The sequence below is a fragment of the Pogoniulus pusillus genome, chromosome 30, assembly GCF_015220805.1.
Source record: "Pogoniulus pusillus isolate bPogPus1 chromosome 30, bPogPus1.pri, whole genome shotgun sequence".
Classification (NCBI taxonomy): domain Eukaryota; kingdom Metazoa; phylum Chordata; class Aves; order Piciformes; family Lybiidae; genus Pogoniulus; species Pogoniulus pusillus.
The window spans coordinates 8305333-8328020 of NC_087293.1; the positions used below are offsets into that span (position 1 = coordinate 8305333).

The 22688-nt window shown below is 42.3% G+C and overlaps 1 protein-coding gene across 2 annotated transcripts in view; it reads right to left on the reverse strand.

The window, feature by feature from the left end:
• TMEM132B (transmembrane protein 132B) overlaps positions 1-22688 on the reverse strand; it is a 275274-nt gene that overhangs the window by 73954 nt on the left and 178632 nt on the right. For both annotated transcript variants that reach the window (XM_064168527.1, XM_064168526.1), the window contains exon 4: positions 6763-6949. In XM_064168527.1, the coding sequence (XP_064024597.1) occupies positions 6763-6949 (187 nt within the window). The remainder of the gene's footprint in view (positions 1-6762; positions 6950-22688) is intronic.

A 22688-nucleotide genomic window follows, 5' to 3' on the forward strand; every position in this document is an offset into this window, starting at 1 on the left:
GGCTGAGGGAGCTGGGGGTGTGCAGCCTGGAGAAGAGGAGGCTCAGGGCAGAGCTCATTGCTCTCTACAACTACCTGAAGGGAGGTTGTAGCCAGATGGGGGTTGGTCTCTTCTGCCAGGCAACAGAACAAGGGGACAGATACAGTCTCAAGTTGTGAAGTTGTGCCAGCAGAGGTCTAGGCTGGATGTTAGGAGGAAGTTCTTGCCAGAGAGAGTGATTGGCATTGGAATGGGCTGCCCAGGGAGGTGGTGGAGGCACTGTCCCTGGAGTTGTTCAAGAAGAGCCTGGATGAGGCACTTAGTGCCATGGTCTAGTTGATTGGCTAGGGCTGGGTACTAGGTTGGACTGGATGATCTTGGAGGTCTCTTCCAACCTGGTTGATTCTTTGATTCTATGACAGGAGAGAGAGTCCTCACTGAGAAGTGCATGCATAGGTTGGACTTGGAGGTCTCATCCAACTTGGTGCATTCTATGAGTCTACTTCTGCACTTCAATGCAATAAAACTTATTTTAATCACCTGTGGTGTTTGTAGTTAGCAATGGTAATATCAGAAGGCAGATTTTTAGCCTCATAGTCAGTGGCATAACAAAACAGTGGAACTAAAAAGAGCTTCCAATGTGGATGTATTCCACTTCCTCAACTCAGTCTGTAATTCCACACAACATGCTGAAAATAGATCACCTTTCCACTTTTCAGGGCATCAGTTCCACATGTTCATCTGTGCACCAGATGTTGGAAGAATCAATTATCAGAGACATTCATTGTCAAAAAGAAAACAAGATCAGCCTCACAGGAGCAAAGCAGCTGACATTTTCACCTGACACTCAATGCATGGTGGAACATTAAACTCAACAGCCCAGCTCTTCAAAGGTATTTAGGGACACATTTGTATTTTGCAAGGGGACAGTGCAGCAATGCTCAAGCTAAAAGCCTGCATACTATCTCCAACCTTGCTGCTTCACTACAGTGTGCAGCATCATTCACTTTCCATAGGCAATATTTCAACAGTCTTCTATCATAAAAGTTTATGTCAAAAAGTTAGATAAAACTAAATATTTCTTCAAAGATAATCTCCAGAAGTCAAATATTTCAGCTTGTAAATAGGCTTCAAATTAAGGGAGTAATCTTCCCATCCATGTATTTTTACATTGGCTTAAGTAGTTACACACAGCTTTAGGTGATAAAAATGGCATTTCCCTTCTTCAAAGCCATTCATCTGTGCTGTCATTAGTTCTTCACAGTATAAATCCTACCTCTTCTCTACCCAAAACTGGTTTTGGACATAAGCAACAGCATTGCAGGATTTCATTAAAGCATTTGAAAAAGTACGTTTGGAAATATGAAATGTGACTTTACCAATCATTTCAAACAGGTAAAACTGAGTGAGAGTGACTTAATTTCCATTTAATTTTCCATTCTCATCAAGATTGGCTTATTCAGGTCTGATTAATTAATGTCTGTAAAGTGTTCTGAAAATATAAAACATTACATAAATACCAAACAGTAACAGAGTACTTAAGGAAAAAAATTATTTGTTGATCTGGATGGAGTTTTAGGAATTAACATGCACTTATTTTCCCTCTGCAAGCAGGCCCATCCAATCCTTTTCAGCTCCCAAAATGCTGCTTCAGCAGCTGGAGGACAATGCATCTTCGCACATTTTATGTTCACTGACAATGAATTAAGACTGACTTCCAAAGTTAACCAGAGCAACACACACACAGTGTGGTTTTCATCCATTTTCAAGCTTACTGTCCCTACAAACAGGACCCTAGCTGCACAGTCTTGAGGGTTAGAACAGCAGCACTCCAATGATTTCAGGGACTGCTGTGTTCTGAGCTCTACACTTTCTCAGCTTGTTGCCCAAAGAACTTGGAATTTCACTGCCCACTTCCAAAGCAGTCTGAAACTATCATATAATTCCCTGCATACCTATATCTGGATATTTCAAGACAGCTTCTGTCTATACATGTATTTTTATACCTCTGTAGCTATACAAGAGGACAATTATGCCTATATCATGCTCAGAAGGCAGGAATTTCCCAGTCCAGCCCCCACAAGCGAAATACAGGCTATTGGTATGAGCACTTTGCAACGTTAGTGGGTGTATAAAACAAAGACTAGGTAGGATAGGTATGCGAGGCTCCAAATCCTGTCAGATCTTCTCAGCATAAGTCACGCTGAACACCAGACAAAATAAACAATCTGTTTCTAAACTGGTGTAAAATGCACACAGCAATACCATCTGCGATCAGATCTAGAGGCTGGAAACTGTGCCAGGGAGACAATAAGCGCTTTGCGCTCTGAACGGATTCTGAACCGGTGCTCCAGGCACCTGCTAAGAGGTAATGAGGCCACGTTTGGTTCAAACGAAAATTGGGTGGATCAGGTTTGCTTTGGATGTTTTTTATTGGGAGGGGGCACAGGCTGACACATACAGTCTACCTTCTCAGGTCCTTTCACATCCCTAAACATTCCCCAAGTAAAACCAAACATGTTTTCCTACACAACTTTGGCAGCGCACATGCACGCTGGGTCAGTTCCTCTTCCACACTCTTGTCAGCAGCTGGGGATGACAGAAACGACAGTAGAGCTTAACAAGAGCATTTCCCACTATGTGCCTCTATAGTAAGTGCTATAAGACTGAAACCTCTCAGCAGGCATCTGATTTACAGGCAGAGCCGTAAGAGTGGCTGCACAAAGCAAGCTGACCCTTCCAGCAGCAGTAGGGTTATCACAGCTGTCATCCCAGGCAGCCCCTGAGAAGTGCAGGCTGAATGCAATTGCACTCACTCATCTTCAGATTTTCGTCTTTTCTTTGCCTTGTCAGCTAGCAGTGGCCTGCATTCCCATGGCATCCTCTCTGTCGCTTCCCCACTGTGCAACAGAATCTACATTGCTCACCCAGAAGCAGAGATAAGACCTTCAGAAAGCAAATTCTAAGTTACTGGACTGTGCTGCTTCCATCTGGATGGAGTTCCCTTGGAAATCCCAACTGCCTGGCCCTGTGTAGTTGTTGAAAAGGGATGTTTCAATTAGGAGGAACTCAAGGATTTGAGTGGAACTGTTAGATGATGCAGAAAGGAGGCTGTCTTTTGGTATGCAGTTTTGTTCTTTTCTCTCATTAGTTCCAATGTCTTATTTGTTTACACAGTTTGAATGCACTGAATTTGGCCATTAATAGCACTAAGATTCATTATATTGAGAATCACTCAAATTCAATTAGAAGAAATTCCTCATATTCCCAGACTGCATTTTAGTTTTCTTCCAAATAATATGTGAAACCCCACAAGATACCCACAGTGTTTTTACAGCTATCATACAGAAGGAAGAAGAGTTGGGTTTGCTACAGTAAGTACTTTTACTTTTCTCTCAAGCTAATCAATTTCCAGTTACTTCCCAATGTCCCTGTCAAGGCTTAAAATAAATCTCAGTTCCAGTATAGCCACAGCATACAGACACTGCAGTTTGTTATAGTGTTCTTAGATCAAGTTCCTCCTGATAAACTCATCTGAGGAGCAGGCTAAAGGCAGGTAGAGAGCATAGCTGATGGGTGCTGCCCTGGCCAGGATTTCATCTGTAGAGTCTCCCTTGCCCTTTTTCTTTCTAAGCATCTCAAAACAGCTCCTATTAATGCTCTGCTGATTTGATACCAAAGGACTAGCCAGGAATAATTTGCAGCATCAGTTCATTACAGCAAGACTGTCTGCTAATAAGGAGCTATTTTTGACTAAATAATGTAATAAAACAAAATAAAAAATCAGCTGTATCTTCCCTTAGAAAATCCAAAAGCAAAAAAAAAAGACACCAAACAAACCCAAACCAAAAAATGCCTTTCAAGCTTGCTACACACTGTAAATGTTAAGAACATGAGATTTGATGTTAAGGGCTTCATAAACTCACTAAAGCAAAAAATCAGCTCTTTTTATCAGGCTATTATTCAAATGTAACCATGCAGTCTCCTATATCTTTATCTTGAAAAAAAAAGAGAGAGAGAGAGAGAGAGAGAGAGGAATAAAAAGCAAGCTAGCAATGAGAAAAATATCCCCACTCCTATCTCCAGAGCCATCACAATGCACTGACAGAATAAATTATCTGGGGGGGCTCTTTCCATTTTCTTCTGTTTGTTTAACAGAGTAGCATGGAAATCAAAGATAAACTCCTGACCACCTGCGGCAACAAGCAGCAATATTCCAAAGCATATGGAAGAGGATGTCTTTTCATTAAAAGAATCAAACTGGCCTGCAAAAGATGCTGCAGACATTGAAGTTCATTTTTCTTTCTGCAGGATTTCACAGCTAGTTTCTCCTCCACTAAGCTCTTAGTGAACATACTTCGGTCTTCTTACTGGAAAGAAATTTTTCCTCTTCGTGACACTGAGCTGCACTTCTTCATGCTGGTGTCATTACCACTGAAACACCATGAGGTTTTGGTAATCCCACCAAAACATTCACACATGCAAATCAAGACCTAAATGTTTTGCTCAAACCTGAAACTCTCCAAGGAGAGCATGTTTTCATCTATAAATATTCAATGTTTACCATGAAAGAGTAGGTACACTGAGAAGGAACAGCAAGTAATTTCTGTGCAGTGCAATGGCAGAGGCATGGAAGCACACTGTTTTCTGGGCCTTCCTCTGTTGCTCTTCTGGGACCAAGGTCCAGGAGATGACAAAACCCTCCTTTACAGATCTCACCTGCACTCAGAGGTAGACTGCTTACGAATGAGCCAAGCAAAACTTGGAAGAGGAATGAAAGTTAAAATGCATTTAGTTCAGTCAGGAACTCAGAATGTGTTCCTCTGAACAACACAGGATGATGCATCGAGCAATTATTTTTTTGCTCCTGACTGGGCCAGAACTGCACCAGTTAGTGATTGTTAAATGAAGCAGCACTGCAAACTGGCAAACATAAGGGAAAGAAATGCAAATACAAGCTGTTATTCCTGTCACTGCTGCCATCAATTCTCCTATCAGCCTTGGGCCAAGCCAGTCAAGGATGCTCACACACGACAGCAGAAGTTAAAGCCCACACAAGACCCTCATTTAAGGACAAATATCATAAATTCACAGAAGCAGCTTTTCCCTTTACTCCACGGTCAGTTTACAGTGACAAGGTGTCGGAGATTAGATTAGCTCCGCTTTGAATTCAGGTTCAGCCTAAGATTTTATCCAAGGACATTTAGAGACAGTTGAATTGGCCAACATCTGCCTTTACTGCAAAGAGATGAAGCAAAACCCTGGCAGAGACAGCAGCAAAGCTCTGATCCAACACTGAAAGTGAGCTTTTGAGTTGGATTTGCTCTTCTTTTGTATCTGTGCCTCTCTGCACAGCACAAGCTCCATGCTGTCCATTTGAAACTAGCAATGCTATGTGCAAGACTGTTCGTGCACCACCTTCTGTCATTATTGCATGTGGTCCACCCCTACACCACTGGATAATATTCCATCCACACAGTTGTGAGAGTTTTTTTCATCTTCCACATGCTAAAAAAAAAAAAAAGAAAATTCTCTATTGACTTTTCTGCACACAATTTCTCCTGTCTCACCAGGCTGCCTTTGGCAGTAGGACCTGGAAATTAAAATTAATTAGAGTCTTGTTCACCTTTACAAACATCTTTCCTTGCTTCTGTCCTAGAAGGAGAAGCTATTGGTCATACAGAGTAAAATGCCAATATTTGCTGGTTGTATGGTGTAATAGAAGGAAAACCAGCAGAGATCAACTTAGAAAGGAAGGGGAAATGTTCATGAGAAAGTAAACAGAATTTACCAGAGTGTTTCTGAGGCAACTGGTGCAACATGCAGACTCCCTGGCTGTTTCTTTAGACTTATGCCAGAATATCCCCTCCACTGAAATCAGTGCTCATGTGTAAGCTTAAACTTCTAGTACAAAAAAAGTCCATCAAGCCCAGATGTAGGCCAAAGGTCCCTCCTAGAAAAGGTTCATTAGATTTTAGACTGATAAATTACCATATTTATAGAATCATAGAATCAACCAGGTTGGAAGAGACCTCCAAGATCATCCAGTCCAACCTATCACCCTGCCCTATCCAGTCAACTAGACCATGGCACTAAGTGCCTCATCCAGTCTTCTCTTGAACACCTCCAGGGATGGTGTTTCCACCACCTCCCTGGGCAGCCCATTCCAATGGCAAATCGCTCTCTCAATTATTTTAACTAAACCCTCAGCTTCAAGCTTTCTGCACACATACTCCTTAAATCCTGCCTGCAAAACACAGCTGAGAGCTACATCTTCAGAAAGTATTTTGTCCTTTCTCAGTAACTCAAAACGGCCTTTCTGTTAAACTGACACTTTGCAGCTCACTAGACTTTGTGGCTCTTTGGGGAGAAGCAAAGAAAAACCAGTCCAGTTGTTTGGTTTAGCAATGAAGTTTCCCACACATGCACGCTAATTTATTTCGTTGAAAATGTCCCAGCTAATTGCAACATTTACCCTTAGAGCACATGTGTGGCAGTCACATTAATACACCAGAAGACAACAGCTCCAAAGGAGCTATTATCATGTACCAGGCCAATAATCCACACACGGTAAAGGCTTTCCACAAAAGACTCGAATGGTTTCCAAGGAGCCATTTTGGCACATCAGGTAAATAAAATATTATTGAAATGTATTTTTTGCATTTAAATCACTTGCAGCAGGTGCACAGGAAGTGGCATATAATAAAATGCCTCACATTCCCTTGAATACTAACGAGAATCAACAGCAACATTTAGCAAAAAGAAGCAGCAGCAGGTTCTTACCGTGGCAAGGGGAACAATTCCCACAAACATTGTTCTGCTGACGAAGATCTCAGAGACCACCAGCTCGCTCAAGGAGTCGTCTCGAGGGTATTCCACCTGCCAGGTGATTTGCTGGGCTCCTGCCAGGCTGCTGGCATTGTCAATCTCAAAGTCCATCTGCAGGATCTCATAGGAAGACATGTTTGCTCTGGAGAAAAACAACAACAAACAAACAACAGAATTTCACAGACCATCAGTAGGATGTTAATAAGAAAACACTTTTTGATTTCTCTTTTCTGTTCAGCAGAAAATTTACCATTGCATTCAAGAAGCAAACTTGAAGACACTGGCAGAAACCTAAATCAAGCTACACACCAGGCAACAGCTATACTTGAGTAAGAAGGTGACACTTTCTTTTTCTTGTTTCCTGAACTGGAGGCATTTTCCCCATTAAACTCAGACATTCATTCTCTGTAATCACAATGAACTTACAGAATAAGCCTCAAACATTGCACAGATGTTGCTAAATTATTTAATATAGCATTATTATCATCTTGTTGCTCCAAATACAGATGCTCAGAAACAACAGAATACTTGGCTATTTCTCATCCTGTAGCAGAAGTGAGCTACAGTGGGGAAGGAAAAGAAAATACTTTCAAACCCAACCTTGTCTTTAGCTCAGTAAAAAACAAACAAACAAACAAACCAAAACAACAAAAAACAAACAGATTTGCAGAAATTATCCATGACAAAACACGGGGCGGGGGGGGGGGGGAAGGGTGTACAGATTAACCTTATTTTGAATTCATGAAAACATTCTTCTTGTCAGTGCTTGAGACTTGCAATTCTATGCCAATATTTATATATTTCCCAACTGGAAATAAAAGTTTCAAGGTAAAGACACAGATGTAAATGCTAAAGACACAGATATAAATGCATAGCATTCAGAACCACATTTAGAAATAGCTCCTGTGTCTTTTGTTAACAGCAACACTCAGCACTCTCCTCTGGTCCAACACTATGTCAATATTAATTATTAATCCTTAGGTTAGAAAGACAGAGCCTTATCTTTGTGTTACAGAGTGGAAAACAGACACCAAGATTTAGTCAACAGCACTCAGCACATGCAGAGCAGGGGCAAAAACCAGACCCTTGCTTGTCTAGCACTTTGCTTGCACAAAAATGAAGGTACTTCACAAAGCAGCATACAAGTTCCTGCCTTGACTTCCCAAACAGATACCTGCAGTGTGGAGACCTCATGCAGCTTACAAAACATGAAGATGACAGAAAGGTAGCTAGCTTGACAGCAGACCCAACTCTTTAATCATATTCTATTGGAGAGACATCCAATGTTATCACTATTACTGAAGTTTCAGTGCACCTGCTGGTAAAATGGGTTAAAAGCTGAATATGCAGCATGTGGAGGAACTCCATAACAACTCGAATGTGCCCTTACTGCAAAAGTGAAAGAGTTTGTTCCTGACCTAGTGATGTGTTCTGTGCATGTGTGCACTCCTCAGTGAGGACTCTCTCTCCTGTCATAGAATCATAGAATCAACCAGGTTGGAAGAGACCTCCAACATCATCCAGTCCAACCTAGCACCCAGCCCTAGCCAATCAACCAGACCATGGCACTAAGTGCCTCATCCAGGCTTTTCTTGAACACCTCCAGGGACAGTGACTCCATCACCTCCCTGGGCAGCCCATTCCAATGCCAATCACTCTCTCTGGCAACAACTTCCCCCTAACATCCAGCCTAGACCTCTGCTGGCACAACTTCACAACTTTAGACTGTATCTGTTCCCTTGTTCTGTTGCCTGGCAGAAGAGACCAACCCCCATCTGGCTACAACCTCCCTTCAGGTAGTTGTAGAGAGCAATGAGCTCTGCCCTGAGCCTCCTCTTCTGCAGGCTAAACACCCCCAGCTCCCTCAGCCTCTCCTCACAGGGCTGTGCTCCAGGCCACTCATCAGCACTGCTGCCCTTCTCTGGACACCTTCCAGCACCTCAACATCTCTCTTGAATTCAGGAGCCCAGAACTGGACAGAGTACTTAAGGTGTGGCCTGACCAGTGCTGAGTACAGGGGCAGAATAACCTCCCTTGTCCTGCTGACCACATTGTTCCTGATCCAGGCCAGGATGCCACTGGCTCTCTTGGCCACCTGGGCACACTGCTGGCTCATCTTCAGCTACTATCTACCAGTACCCCCAGGTCCCTTTCTTCCTGGCTGCTCTCCAGACACTCTGTCCCCAGCCTGTAGTGTTTCTTGGGGTTGCTGTGGCCAAAGTGTAGAACCCTGTGCTTGGCCTTGTTAAATCTCATCCCATTGCCTCTGCCCACCCATCCAGCCTGTCTAGGTCCCTCTGCAAGGCTCTTCTACCTTCCAACAGATCAACAGATCTTTTCTGTGTGCCCTTAGCCTAAAGTAGTGACTCTGGTAGTTGAGTTCAGAGAAAGTTTTAGCCTCTCACTACAAACAAACAACACAGACTTAAAACATCCTTTTTCTCTTCTCAACTGCACAGAGGCAGAATCTGGTTTTGCCATCTGTTTTTGAAGGCACATTGTAAAGAAAAAAAAATCTGAACAGGAATTATTGATTTTCTCATTTTCTTTCTGACAACAAACACCACAAACATATGCTTCAATGCCTAGAGGATAAATATTTTCCATGATGACAAAAGATAATATCCACCTTCAGCAAAACTAGAAGCTATTAAGGCATCTTTGGGTGGCCAACCAGACAACCAGCGAAAAGCTTTTAAGACAAAGTTTATTGCACAATAGTAGGGCAATTAAACCATTTCTGTCAAAACCAGAACCACTGTGGGCACCATACTGGAGTACTCAACTTCACAGATTTCTGCACATGACTTCTGGCAGTTTATTTTATCTACATGACATAAAAATAATTTGCCCACAACATGGAAAAAAAATTAGCAATGAGCTTGATAGTAACTTTTAGAGATGGGCTTTAACTATGGATCTAGGTATCGGGTCTGTTAAGGTATGTTATAGAATCATAGAATCAGTCAGGGTTGGAAGGGACCACAAGGATCATCTAGTTCCAACCCCCTGCCATGCCTAGGGACACCCTACCCTAGAGCAGGATGCCCACAGCCTCATCCAGTCTGGCCTTAAACACCTCCAGGGATGGGGCCTCAACCACCTCCCTGGGCAACCCATCCCAGGCTCTCACCACTCTCATGCTCAACAACTTCCTCCTCACGGCCAGTCTGAATCTCCCCACCTCCAGCTTTGCCCCATTCCCCCTAGTCCTGTCACTCCCTGATATCCTAAAAAGTCCATCTCCAGCTTTTCTGTAGGCCCTCTTCAGATACTGGAAGGCTACAAGAAGGTCACCTGGGAGCCTCCTCTTCTCCAGCCTGCACAGCCCCAACTCATTCAGTCTGTCCTCATAAGAGAGGTGCTCCAGCCCTCTGATCACCCTCCAGAACTGGATGCAGTACTGCAAGTGGGGTCTCACTGGAGAGGAGTAGAGGGGGACTGTCACCTCCCTCGACCTGCTGCCCAAACTTGTCCTGATGCAGCCCAGGATCTGGTTGGCCCTCGGGCTGCAAAAGCACACTGCTGGCTCATGTTGAGCTTCTCATCCAGCAGCACCCCCAAGTCCCTCTCCTCAGGGCTGCTGTCCAGCCAGTCACCGCCCAGCCTGGATTTGCACTTGGGATGTTTAGATCTGTAATTTAGGTTCAGTTTGTTCAAGTTGCCATTCACAGGTGGCTGCAAATTCAGAACAAAACTACTCATGGAGGATTGTGCTCGAGAGCCACCACTACATAAGATGTTGTTAGTCTGCACTCATAAATCCGTTCCATGTGTCCCATTGTGCCCCACTGCCTGACATTTCTTTCAGCTCAGTCCATCATGGCTTCAATTAATCCTTCCCCTCTTTTTTCTTTTTATACATCCAAAAAGTAATCAAAACAGCAAGTTTATTTTTTAAGACAAACTGGGACTCAGATCTCCCTAAGAAATTCACGTGTGTGGGTTGCATATGTAACAAGCTGAAGTAATTGCCAGGGAGTAAACCAACTTTTGTGCCTGTAAATCTGCAGAGACCTTCCCTGCATCCTTAGCAAGGCTGCATATCTATAAAAAGACCTAAGTTTCATTTAAAGGCAGACATGGTTATACATTGCTGGATTAGAAATGAGTCTCTGTGCATCTAGACAAGAGCAACTACTCCAATGCATAAACTTTCCTTAGATCTACCTAACATTAATACATGAACTAGAGAAAAGCTCATTTCCCAGTTGTCCCAGGACCCAGGATTTTCTAGGCCTTGGTTGCAAAGAGAATCCTCCTTGTCACCTGGAAAACCAACATGGCTTGTCAACTGCTTTCTGCTTTGTCTGAAGCAAATCATGTAGCATGACATATTAATACCTATTACAGGTGGACCCAATTCTTTTAGTTTGGACTTCTGCTTCGAAAGAGATGGACTTCCTGTATCTAACCACCTGTCACTTGTGGAGCTTCTCCACTGACCAAATAGCTATAGCAAGCTCAGCTTTCTGGACTCCTTTATTCACCAGCAGGTTTCCAATTGCCTTCAGAGCAGCAGGTCAGTGAATTTTCCATAAAATTATGGTCTCACTTTGTTCCATTTTAGGGCAAAATGTCAGTTCCCAAGCAATGCCCAATGTTCCCTGTATATGGGGAACAGAGTGTTCGTGGACTAATCCTTCCTCTCTGTTCTAAGTCTCTTCCCAGTTTACAACCCTAACGAACCCTCAATAAAACCTGAAAACCCAATTTATTTCTTGCACAAACTCATGCCTTCCTACTGGCTGCAGCATCTCTTATCCTGCAAGAGCTTTTCCCTTGCAGGAACATTGCTACTATGCTCATAATTCTCACAGTTTATTAACCATCCTTTATAACATCATGTGGGAGACCACTGCCTTTTTTGACTGAAATGGATAGAGATTGCTAAAGTAAAACCAGAGACAAATTAAACCATAATCAAGACCTTAAAGGTTAGCATTTCCTTATGTCAGCTCCATTAGCTGATAAATCCACATCACAGCACCTGCAGATAAATTTCCCTCCTGGCTATGCAGCATTACACTGCAACCCTTTGTAAAAGCAGCAGTTCCACCCTGCCGTGGCAAATCTTCAGCTTCCAGTCTGATTTGTAGCTGGTGGCCACTACCTTGTTCTTTGTAGTCACTGTCGATCTGCAGCTGTCTGGTAAAGACAAAATGTTACCAGTGGGAAAATCCCCTAGCAGAGGAGACAACGACTGTAACTCATGCTGTTGCCAGCCATTAAATCCTGCCAAGGCAAACTTTATCCTATAAAGATTTTTCAGCCTTTTCTTGAGACTTATTCCATTTTTCTCTCAAATAGGTTTGTGCTATTGGGAAGACTCTGATGGAATCGAAGGACTATAAATCTCCTTTCCATATCTTTCTTCTCTTTTTAGTTAAACACTTCTATTGTCCAGTGAAGTCTTTTCCTGGTTTAGAAGGATTTTGCCAAATCCTAGTTTAGAGGAGCAATAAAAAAAAAAGTCAAAATTACTTTTATAAAAAAAGATTATTTCCTGCAAGCACAAGGAAAAGACCTTATAATTTTAGGCAGCTGGCATGCTTGCTAATAAGTCCATTTCTATGGAAATGAGTTCATAACTATTAATTTTGCCTGCTCCTGATCTATTCTTGATGAGCCTTTCAAATTTAGAAAAGCGCTTCATGATTCTCTCAATTTGGTAATTACTAACTCCCTTTGATGAATCCAGCCCAGTGTTTCAGACATGAGACATTCATTACACATTTTTCTCTCTGGTGAGAGGAGAAAAAGAAACCATGGGTTTGGATTTATTTCCTCTTGCAAACGTCGCTAAGTTGCCCTCTTCTTCAAATTGTCATTTGTAATCTTAGCTGTGTTATTTTCACAACACTGCCTCTGCTAGGGGCGAGAAAGAACCTCAAACCCTCGAGAATTCTGCATGATTTCCTCTTTTACTAGCTTCATAAATGTCTCATGCATTTGAACCAGGTCCCCAGCAGTTCAGACAAGCTTTGTGACACGAGTCTGTTCTGCACCCTGCAGTTAGTGGACATAGTTGTGATCCCAACTTGCAACAGAAGAGAGCAGAGTTTTAGCACAGAATGGTAAGTTCACGTCAAATAAAGCCAACTCAAGCTCCAACTAACTCCAGAATAAGAAGCCTTAATCACGACAGGAAAACAGTCCCAGAACTGTCCTGCAAGGGACACAGCCAGGTGGGAGCTGCAGGCATGTAGAGCCCAACTGCCCTGCTCTGCCTGCCAAGTTGAAGTCAAAGGAGTTCCTTGGACAAGTACATTAGGCCACAGAGCACTGAGCACTCAGCCCAGAGGCAAAGCCTCTCCTCAGTTAAAAACACTCTCCCAGTGGAACTAATCACAGGCTGTACAAACCACTAGAAAAATAAGTCCTAGATTTCAAGTGCTCCTAAGCACCTTAGAGAACCCTTGCATTACTGCATTCAGATGCTTAGTAAGCATTCACACCGGTTTTGGAAGACTACCTATCTCAATACCTTGGCACATATGGTCTGGTTGCTTTCATTCCTAAATCTGCTAGTGTTTGCAGACAGAAGGGGGGGGAAAGATAGACAGAGCACATTTGAATCTAAAAAACATACAGGAAAGATGGAGAGGGACTTTTTACAAAGGCATGTAATGATAGGATGAGGGACAATGATTTTAAACTGGAAGGCAGATTTAGATTAGAAGAAGTTAGATCAGATTAGGATAGATTAGATTGGGAAGAAATCTTCACTGCTGGTGAGACATTGGAACAGGTTGCCCAGAGAAACTGTGGATACCCCATCCCTGGATGCATTCAAGGCCAGGTTGGATGGGACTTTGTGCAATCTGGTCTAGTAGGTGGTGGTACCTGCCCACGGCAGTGAGGTTGAACTAGATGGGCTTTTACACTTCCAATCCAAACCTGGTTCAATGATTTACAACCACAGAACCATAGATTTATAACCATAGAACCATGGTTCTATGATTTATAATCTTATGAACTATTTATACAGAGTTGCACAGGCTTTCCCCCCCAAAATAATAGATTACTGTGAAGGTGCACCACAGATCTAACATTAGAGGTTTTGGTAAGTGCTTCAAATTTACTTAACATTAAAATAATACTAAATTTAATTAATTCCTAATTTTTGTCCAAGTCAAACATGGGATTACTGAATTAAGAACTGGAATGATACTCAGTGATTGATGTTATGGTGGCAGTGGCTGTCTAAATAGTTACTAGTTACTGTAACTAAACAAATGTCCATCATTAGCTGTTAGACAACTTTACATTGCTAACCAAAGTCAAGAGCCTGCCCTATGTATTTTAGAGAGAAGTAAATATGCAGAATGCCACAGTGGAAGGCACTTTGCAGCGTGCCATGGGTACATGGAGGGCTGGCTGGGTGACACTGTCAGTTCAGTGACCGTCCTAGTTGATAAAAGTCAGAGCCTTCTATTAGTGCAGTTGGCTATTACAGGAAATCAGGAGTTCCAGTCATTCATAAACCAATGTTTTCAGTAAATGGCAACCTGCTTGTGAGGCCCCCAGCAGGGTAAACAAAACTGTAAAATGTGGAGCTGACGCTAGGTAACTGGAAATGACAAAATCTCTGCTATCAGGCTGCTTGAGAAGCTTTTCAAGGTTAATAATGGTCAATTCCTACTCGCTCTGACAAATTGTGACCAGATTCAATGAGAACAGGATTACATAAGCAAAGTACATTAGTTTATAAAGTAGTTCAGTAATACAGGTCTCACTCCTTTGATCTCAAGAGGATTAATTTCATAAGTACAGTTTACTGAAGAGCAAACACTTACAAGAGGAGACTTTTCAACAACTGATTGGAAATACTCAAGACCCTAATTTCCTGCTGAAGCCAAATGAAGCAGCAGACAGTCAGGACCTCTTGGGGAACAGACACAATTTAAAGGTCCTGACCTTCCTTCCCCTAAGCAAATTAAGATCCCAGCTGCCCAAGGTGAAGGAAATCAGAGCAAATATCTACTAACAGAGTAGCATCCAAGTTCTGAATTATGGAGATTTGCATACTGACAGCCCTTACACCTTGATGTGTCACTTCCCTGGTAACAGGAACTGGTGGAGACTAGCACCTTTAAAGCCAAGACATCATCTAGCAGCTACATCCTTAACCACAGATCCAACTTTGTGGGGTGAAACAGCTACCCCCTGTCTCATGCAGGAAGTTTGACTTGATAATGGGCGAACCTCATTCCTTTTCTCCTAGCATGTAACGTATTCATTAAGCTGTAAGAGCACAAAGCGCCATACAAGCTTGGGAGCAGCCTACTCACACTGTTCTACCAGGGGTGCTTTGTAGGAAAGGGGCTTCATTATGAGGACCACTAGAGATAGGTCTGGCTTGAGCCCTGCATACACCACTGCAAGTACCCCTGTCAAGTGCTGCAGTTCATCAGAGAATTTGCTCTGCTCTCCAATTTATATCAACTACAGGCTTCCCCAAAACATTTCTTACGTGTCTGATCTTGTTTTTCTTTCACTGCTGTAAAAGTTCATGCTCTTCACAGATTCAAGGGCAATGCAAATGGCTACAGAGCATAAAATCAAGCTGCTAAATCTGTTAAGAATGTATGGATTGACACAACATTTTTTCATAATCCAGTAAAAGCCATAAAAAGAAGAAAACACTTTTGTTCAAAACACACCACCAAGACCAGATATTATTCATCTTATTTTGCTTAGCCAACATTTTCCCACAACTGAAAACAATAAATCTAGATAATGAGCAAACCTTTTAAGCTCTTCAGCTTCTCCCACTGCCAATTCACAACTGTGCTGCTCACTAACAACTTGCAATAACTTCCACTTTATTTGATTTTTATCAACATCATCATGACAACCCTGGAGACAAGTGATACGATTGCTTCAATTATTTTTATTTGCTTCCACCCTTGCGACACTGTACAAAAATTCTTCTGGTAAAAGAAGCCTTAGATGCTATTTTAGTTAGCCTATAACAAAACAGGACTTTCTGGACCAAATTCAGCATGAGAGTAATTGATGTGCTCCACTGGTAACATGTACTGCTGGGCACTGAGACTCCATTTACTTCTTTGTCATGACGCTCTCCTTTTGAAATAACATATAATCTTTTGGGGTTTAAAAAAGCCTTTTGATTGCACTGGAATCTTTTTCTGACTACTATTTAGAACCTCTTTATTGCTGCGCTGTGTATTTCTTAAAATAAAGCTTCTTTGCCAGGAGAAAGCATCTTGCTGGGGAAAATAACAAACATCCTGCAAGAAATTTGGGCCAGGCTTTAGCTGATGTTGGATGCAAATATAGAGGGAGCTATTGTTGTTTAAAAAATAAGAATGATTTTATGATGAAAGATACATGCTGGATGCTAGCCAGTTAATAAGTATCAACAGCCCAAATGGAACTTATAATTTTTCTTTAACTATTCAGAAATTCTTACATATTTATATGCCATAATCACGTGGAGTACTTTCAACAATGCTGTGCAAGCAGCTGAAATAGGCTATAAGGCAGAGATGGAGTTTTAAAGAATCAATGATGGAAAAGTCAAGATAATAAAGTGATATAAGAACTCTTTTGTAAAGCAGGCACTTATGTACAAAGACCTTCCCTACAGAGACTCTCAAACAGGCTTTAAAAGAACAAGGAAAAGCTCTGAGAAGCACTGGTTTTTTACCAAGGTAGGTGCTGCATCTGAATAACCCAAGGTGTGAGTACCTTCAACCAAACTGCATGTGAAATCAATGCAACAGATATTTCACTTGACCTCAAAGAAACCAGAGTGGATGGTCAGGGGCTTCCAGAGACTCAATGGTGAAAATAGTTACCTTCTGGAAATCATTGGTGACACACTATCATGCAATGGGACAGCATCAGAGTGTCTCTAGAATGCCACCACACAGCAGCCAAATGAACAACCTTCCAGTAGGTAATTAAGCAGATGAAAAAGGCTACTTTTCAATTCCTGCACTATTATTGGCTACCACCTCTGCCCAACTGGAGGTGCTTCATTCAGAGTCTTGTGCCTCCCCAGCCATCTATGAAATGAAGGACATACTGGGAAAGACTCTACATGACAAGTTCTGAACTTAAACTGCTATGGCAGGGGGGTTGGACTAGGTGAAGTCCCTTCTAGCCCCTGACATTCTGTGATAGGCTCTTGAATCTTATATATGCAGATATGTATGCAGCTTTGTCATCTGTCCAGATAGAAAGAAGGCCTTGAGTCACCTGGATCACCCTAACAGCTCAAACCACATTTCCAAATACACATTTCCTTGGCATTTTGAACATCTTAGGATTTGTATATGCCTGGAATTGGCATCAAGTGATCAGGCCCTTTGTATATGCATCCAGTGCATCAGGAAGGCAAAACACAAGCAGAGCAGGGAGAAAGTTAGAAGCAATCCAGTCTCTGCTTTGATTTGAGAATTACAATTGAGGCTGACAGCTGGATCTCCCTGGGGAGAAAAATCAACCAGAGTGGATCTAAAGATGCAAAGTCCCCACGCACTGAATTTATGAATGAAAGGGGAGACAAGTTGTAGATTGTGACAGGAATATACCTAATGTGCTGGAGGACACAGGAAAAGAGTGACAAATAGTGTTCTTCTCTTGAGGATTTTAAAGCTTAATTCGACACCTTTCGAACTCAATGCTTTGCTTAATGGGCAGACAGTGCAAACAAGTAAATAACAGAACGACATGCAGCTAGCAAGGACAAGGAGAACTTTTTAAGGTCTGCTTTTCTTCTTCCTAAAGCTTGCCAAGAATGCACAGAACTCAGGAGCCTGCTGTAGAAGCTACATTATTCCACCTGCATGGAATAATTAAAGAACAAATCAAAAGAGGAACATGGGCAAGAATTATTTTGTTCCTCCTACATTGTCTTCAAATTTAAACAAGATTAAGCACCTAATGAATTAGACCCAGCTCTCTTTGAACCTAATGTACTCCTAGATGGAGAGTTAATGTGCAGGGTATCCTGTGGCTAATTCACACTTCAGCTAAGAAATAAATGGCCATGACAACATCCTCAGAGAAGATAAGGCAGAGACCAGTGTAGCCCATTGACATTAACACATATGAGACCTCCTCTCTCCCTGCTTCCCCAAGAGACATGTGGTGTGCATAGAATTGTTTTGTTTTACAGGGGGATAATTATGCTTTTAAGTAGAGTGAAACTTTTCCTCTCACTGTTGATATTCATTGAAAAGACAGTTGAAAGTGAAAGTGAAACTGGCACATAAACATCAGTTTCTCATTTAATTAATAAACAAAATTAATTCATCCAGCTGAGCAAACACAGGGTGGATCAGGGTCTGCATTCACTATATGAACAGAAAGAGCCATCTGCAGTAATTCTGTGTACCTCCAACCCTTTGCTAGTTGAGATCAGCTGAAATTTCTGAGCTTCACAACAAAACTCAAAGCAAGAGAGAAATAAGCAATTATAATGTAAGTTGCTCCATTAGGAGCCTATTTTTGTCCTAAAAATTATTCCAAATTTCTCTAGAAGTACAAAGATAACTCCACAAAACCAAAAAGGCAGAGGAGTGGATCTAATACTTCTCTTTAAAAATCACTACACAATTACTTTCTATTGGCATGAAAGTAAGGTCAACACAGGGGTCACCACGTGATGTCTCTAAGTCACCTTTTTGAAGGGTAAAATTGACTTTGTCACACTTGGAAGACAATGATTTCCCAACATGTGATGAATTCAAATGCAGTGACAGCTAACAAGGGGCTGCTGGGATATTGCTCAGAGCTAAGGTCATATCATGAATAAATGAGTGCAGGCACAAGTGAGTAATAAGTGAGGTTAATCCGTTTAGGCTCTGAAAAGGCATAATTAGAACTGGAAAGTAGAGAAATAGTGTTTCACCCCAACTTCTCCATTCCCCTGTTTACATAAAGTGTCCCTTTCAGGACTTCGTTACGACAAATTCCCCCAGCAGTGAAGGTTTTAACAACCTGTGGATGGAGTGGGGCAGTGTCAAAGCTGAGCTGCTCACTGGTGTGAGGCAGGCTTGACACCTGCACCAGTGGGAAGAAGAATCACCCCTAAGTGCACTGAGGGCAATATATGACCTGAAGAGAGCAGTAACAGAGAATACTGCTGCAGTGGATGTGATGCTACACTGACTCCCTTATTGCCCACTGTAATCATGTGAGGATTGTTCTGCATTTTCATTTTCCTTGCTACAATTCAAAATGTTACCTAAGCAAAAATACCAACTGCCACGGAGAACATATTCAGCACTGAAGAATGACTGAGAGCTCTGGAGAATGGAGAAGTAGTAGATGCCCCATCCCAGGAAACAGCCCAGATCTCGTGATGCTCAGAGGGCTGGAGCAGCTCTGCTATGAAGGCAGGCTAGGAGACTTGGGACTTTTCAGCATGGAGAAGGCTTTGAGGAGACCTTGCAGTAGCCTTCCAGCTTCTGAAGGAGGCCTAGAGGAAGGCTGGGAAGGCACTATTTACAAGGTCTTGTAATGACAGAACAAGGGGTAATGGGTTTAAAACTGGAAGAAGGGAGAATCAAAGTAGATGTTAGGAAAGAGTCCTTACAACAAGGGTGGTGAGACACTGGAACAGGTTGCCCAGGGAGGTTGTGGCTGCTCCCTCCCTGGAGGTGTTCAAGGCCAGGAGTGACCTGCTCCAGTGGGAGGTGTCCCTGCCTATAGCAAGGGGTTGGAACTGGATGAGCTTTGAGATCTCTTTCAACCTAAACAATTCTATGATTGGGCCTGGCTCTGAGCAACCTGATCTAGTTGAAGATTCAAGGAGGCTGGACTAAATAAGCTTTAAATGTCTCTTCCAACCCAAACTAATCGATGATTCCATGGTTTCCAGATAAAAAAGGCAAGTTCCTGCAATCACTGCATATCACTCTAAGCTACATAAACTATCCCTAACAGCACAATTGACAAAATCATCCTCCTTATATCCCTTTCCTTCCTGAAACTTTTCAGGATTTCATAATCCCTTTCCTCTTCCTGCCCCCCTCCCAACTCTCTTCCTCCCTGTGCAAGAATATGCTCAGCCCTGGAAAACTGTTTAGCTGAAATCCTTAGATTTTGTTGAGCCCTGGCATTCTTTGAGGCAGCTGTATTTACACCCATTGCTGCTGGGTAGTCATGCTGGAAGCAATTAGCTTTCAAGCTTTTTCAATGTCTCCTTTCAAAAACTTTGAGAACTCTCATTGCTATTGATTTAGATGTAGAGAAGCATAGAGAGAGGAAGGAGGGGGGAAAAAAAAAGAGTTCATCCATATGCTGAGCTCCTTTAGTCTGACTCAAATGCAGCAACTTCAGCTCTCCACCAGCGCTTCCACAGACACATTCCCAGCCTATCAGCGAAGATGCCCAAAGGCCTCAGAAGCCATCACCACAGCACTCAAAGCCAGCAGCTTCCAACACTTCTGGTGGGTCCAGGAAAGGTTCAATCAGGCAGCAGCCATCTGACATGAAGATGGACAGGTTGTGTTTGAGCACATCTACTGAATTTTACAACACTTTCAAGTGTGTTATTTATATTTTTCTAAGGGAAAATCTGTCACTGTTGGACTATTTAAAAGAAGGGAGGGGGGGATGAGAAATGGGAAGACAAACATGGTATAAGACAGTAGCTAAATGTATACTGATTGCAGTAATTGCACCCATTCCTCTGTTGGAAAGTCTTGTATTGTATTTCTAATACGCGCTGATAAGTGCATTCACAACATGATTAACTGCCTCCAGACAAGAACGGCTATTATGTTTAACAGACTGATTAGCAAGTGACAGGGCTGCAAACTGTACTCCTAGTAAATTGGCTGCTTTTAAATTACAGCAGCTTCTTTTTTTTATGGTGCCATTTTTAAAATGCACTGGTTTGTTACACGTGTGCAACGTAGCTCCTGTCTGACAACAAGCAACGGAGGATAGGGAGCTTTTAACTTTCATCTTCGGATCTCAACTAAAGCATTGCTCATTTGCTTTTTAATTACAGCGAAATCTGCACCATCCACGGTGTTCATTAGGCAGCATCCTGCCTTCAACACTGGTCTCTCAAAACACAGGGACAACGATTGTACCTCACCTCTTTCAGGCCTTCTAATGTGAGCCGCAGTTTTGGCTGATTTGGAAGCAGTCAACTAAGACAGGATTTATTGTAGTCTTAGACAAGATTTGTTGTATTGTTAGGATTTATTCTGTATTTTTATTGTATTGCTTCCAGCCTGTGATTAATTCCCCCTTTTTACTGCTCTCATACCTTTCCCACGGGCTTTCACAGAAACCCCTGTGACCTCCAAGCAGGCGAAGGGAGCAGTGCAGTGTTTGTGCCACCGACAGCCCTGCTCATCTCCTGCAACAGAAATCACAGCAGAGATCTCAAACCTGGCATAAGGCACAGCCCTGCTATAGCCACAACAGTTCACACCATTAGTGAAATGAGCTCCTCTTTAATTTCCTGTATTTCATAACAAAAGTGGCAGGATTTAGGCACCCAGCTCCTTGCAGTGCTTCTCAAAATCCTGCCTGCGTGTTTCTGTTTTTGTTGATGGCTCTCGTTTTTATCGCTGTCACATAAGAGAGCACCAGTCTTGGATTTGGGCCCTCTGTGTATTTCATACAAACACGACTATAAAAGACAGCCCTGACCCAGGAGCTCGCAATCCACAAAACAGAAACAGAAAAGAGATGTGACAATCTGCACCAATTTAAATTCATGCAGAAAGCACAAACCCTTTAAGTACAAATTTATCTCGAGCCTTTCAAGCTCAATGACATCATGTGCTGCAGCTTATTTATAACATAAAGCTTAGTATAACTGCTAAGGAGATAGAATGAATCAATTTGCTCTATCACAGAACTTCATCAGATACAATACAGATGGCTCAGCTACCATGGTTAAAAATAACCTACACGTTTTTAAATCGGCTCAAGGCATTTATCAAAGTAGGAAACTGGTGGAGGAGGATCTTGTCTGCCTTGTATACATTAATGAGAGTATCCACCCAGAGTCTGGGCCTTTTATTCATCTTATCTAATGTGTTTATAATTTTATTCTGGACAGTCAGCTGAACTGAGAGAATTCAGTTTCCCAAATAATTTGCTAAATAGTCAGATAGAACAACTTCATGTTGTTTATTGAACGTAGATAAGAAAGGAGAAGGGAAAGAATTCATCTAGAAGACAATCTGGTTGTAGAACAACACATAAAACCTTGGTTACAAAATCACTGTAAAGTGAATCTGGTGTCTTGGCTGAGCAGCCCAACTTTTCACACTGGATAAAAAAAAAGATGATGGGAATTAACAGACCCTGAGAGGTAAGCCCTATAGCAAATTAATTAGTGGGGAGATGGCAGCACAGAGCTGGTCCTATAGATTCTGACAGCCTCCTGCACAGTCCTCAACCAGTCAGCTTGTGCTTCCCAGCTAATCTAGACCAGGCAGGGAGATAGAGTGCAAAACATCTCACAGCCCTGCAAATAATATTGTTTGAAGAATGAAATTCATTTGTTTCTCAGCTTTCATCGCTCTTGTTCTCACATTCCACCCACAGAGGGAAAATTAGGTGTTGAAGTTTGCTCAGGATTTATTTACTAAAGGATTTACTGCAAGATTCTTGAAGGAGCTCTATCCAGCTCTTTCCACTGGAAGAGGAACCACAGCACCCCTCTGTCTCTGGAGGGAGGGGGCAAAAGCCAGCATGAACAGCTCAGAATGAGTATGCTTAAAGAGGGAGGATCATTCTCCACACTGGCAGGAAATTCCAGCTCCTGTGTAACCCCTGCAAAACGAGGAGGGAGAGCTCATGCTGTGACCACTTTTTTATTATTTTTTATAAACCAGATATAATAAGCTCCTGGGTCAGCCAGGGCTTTGACA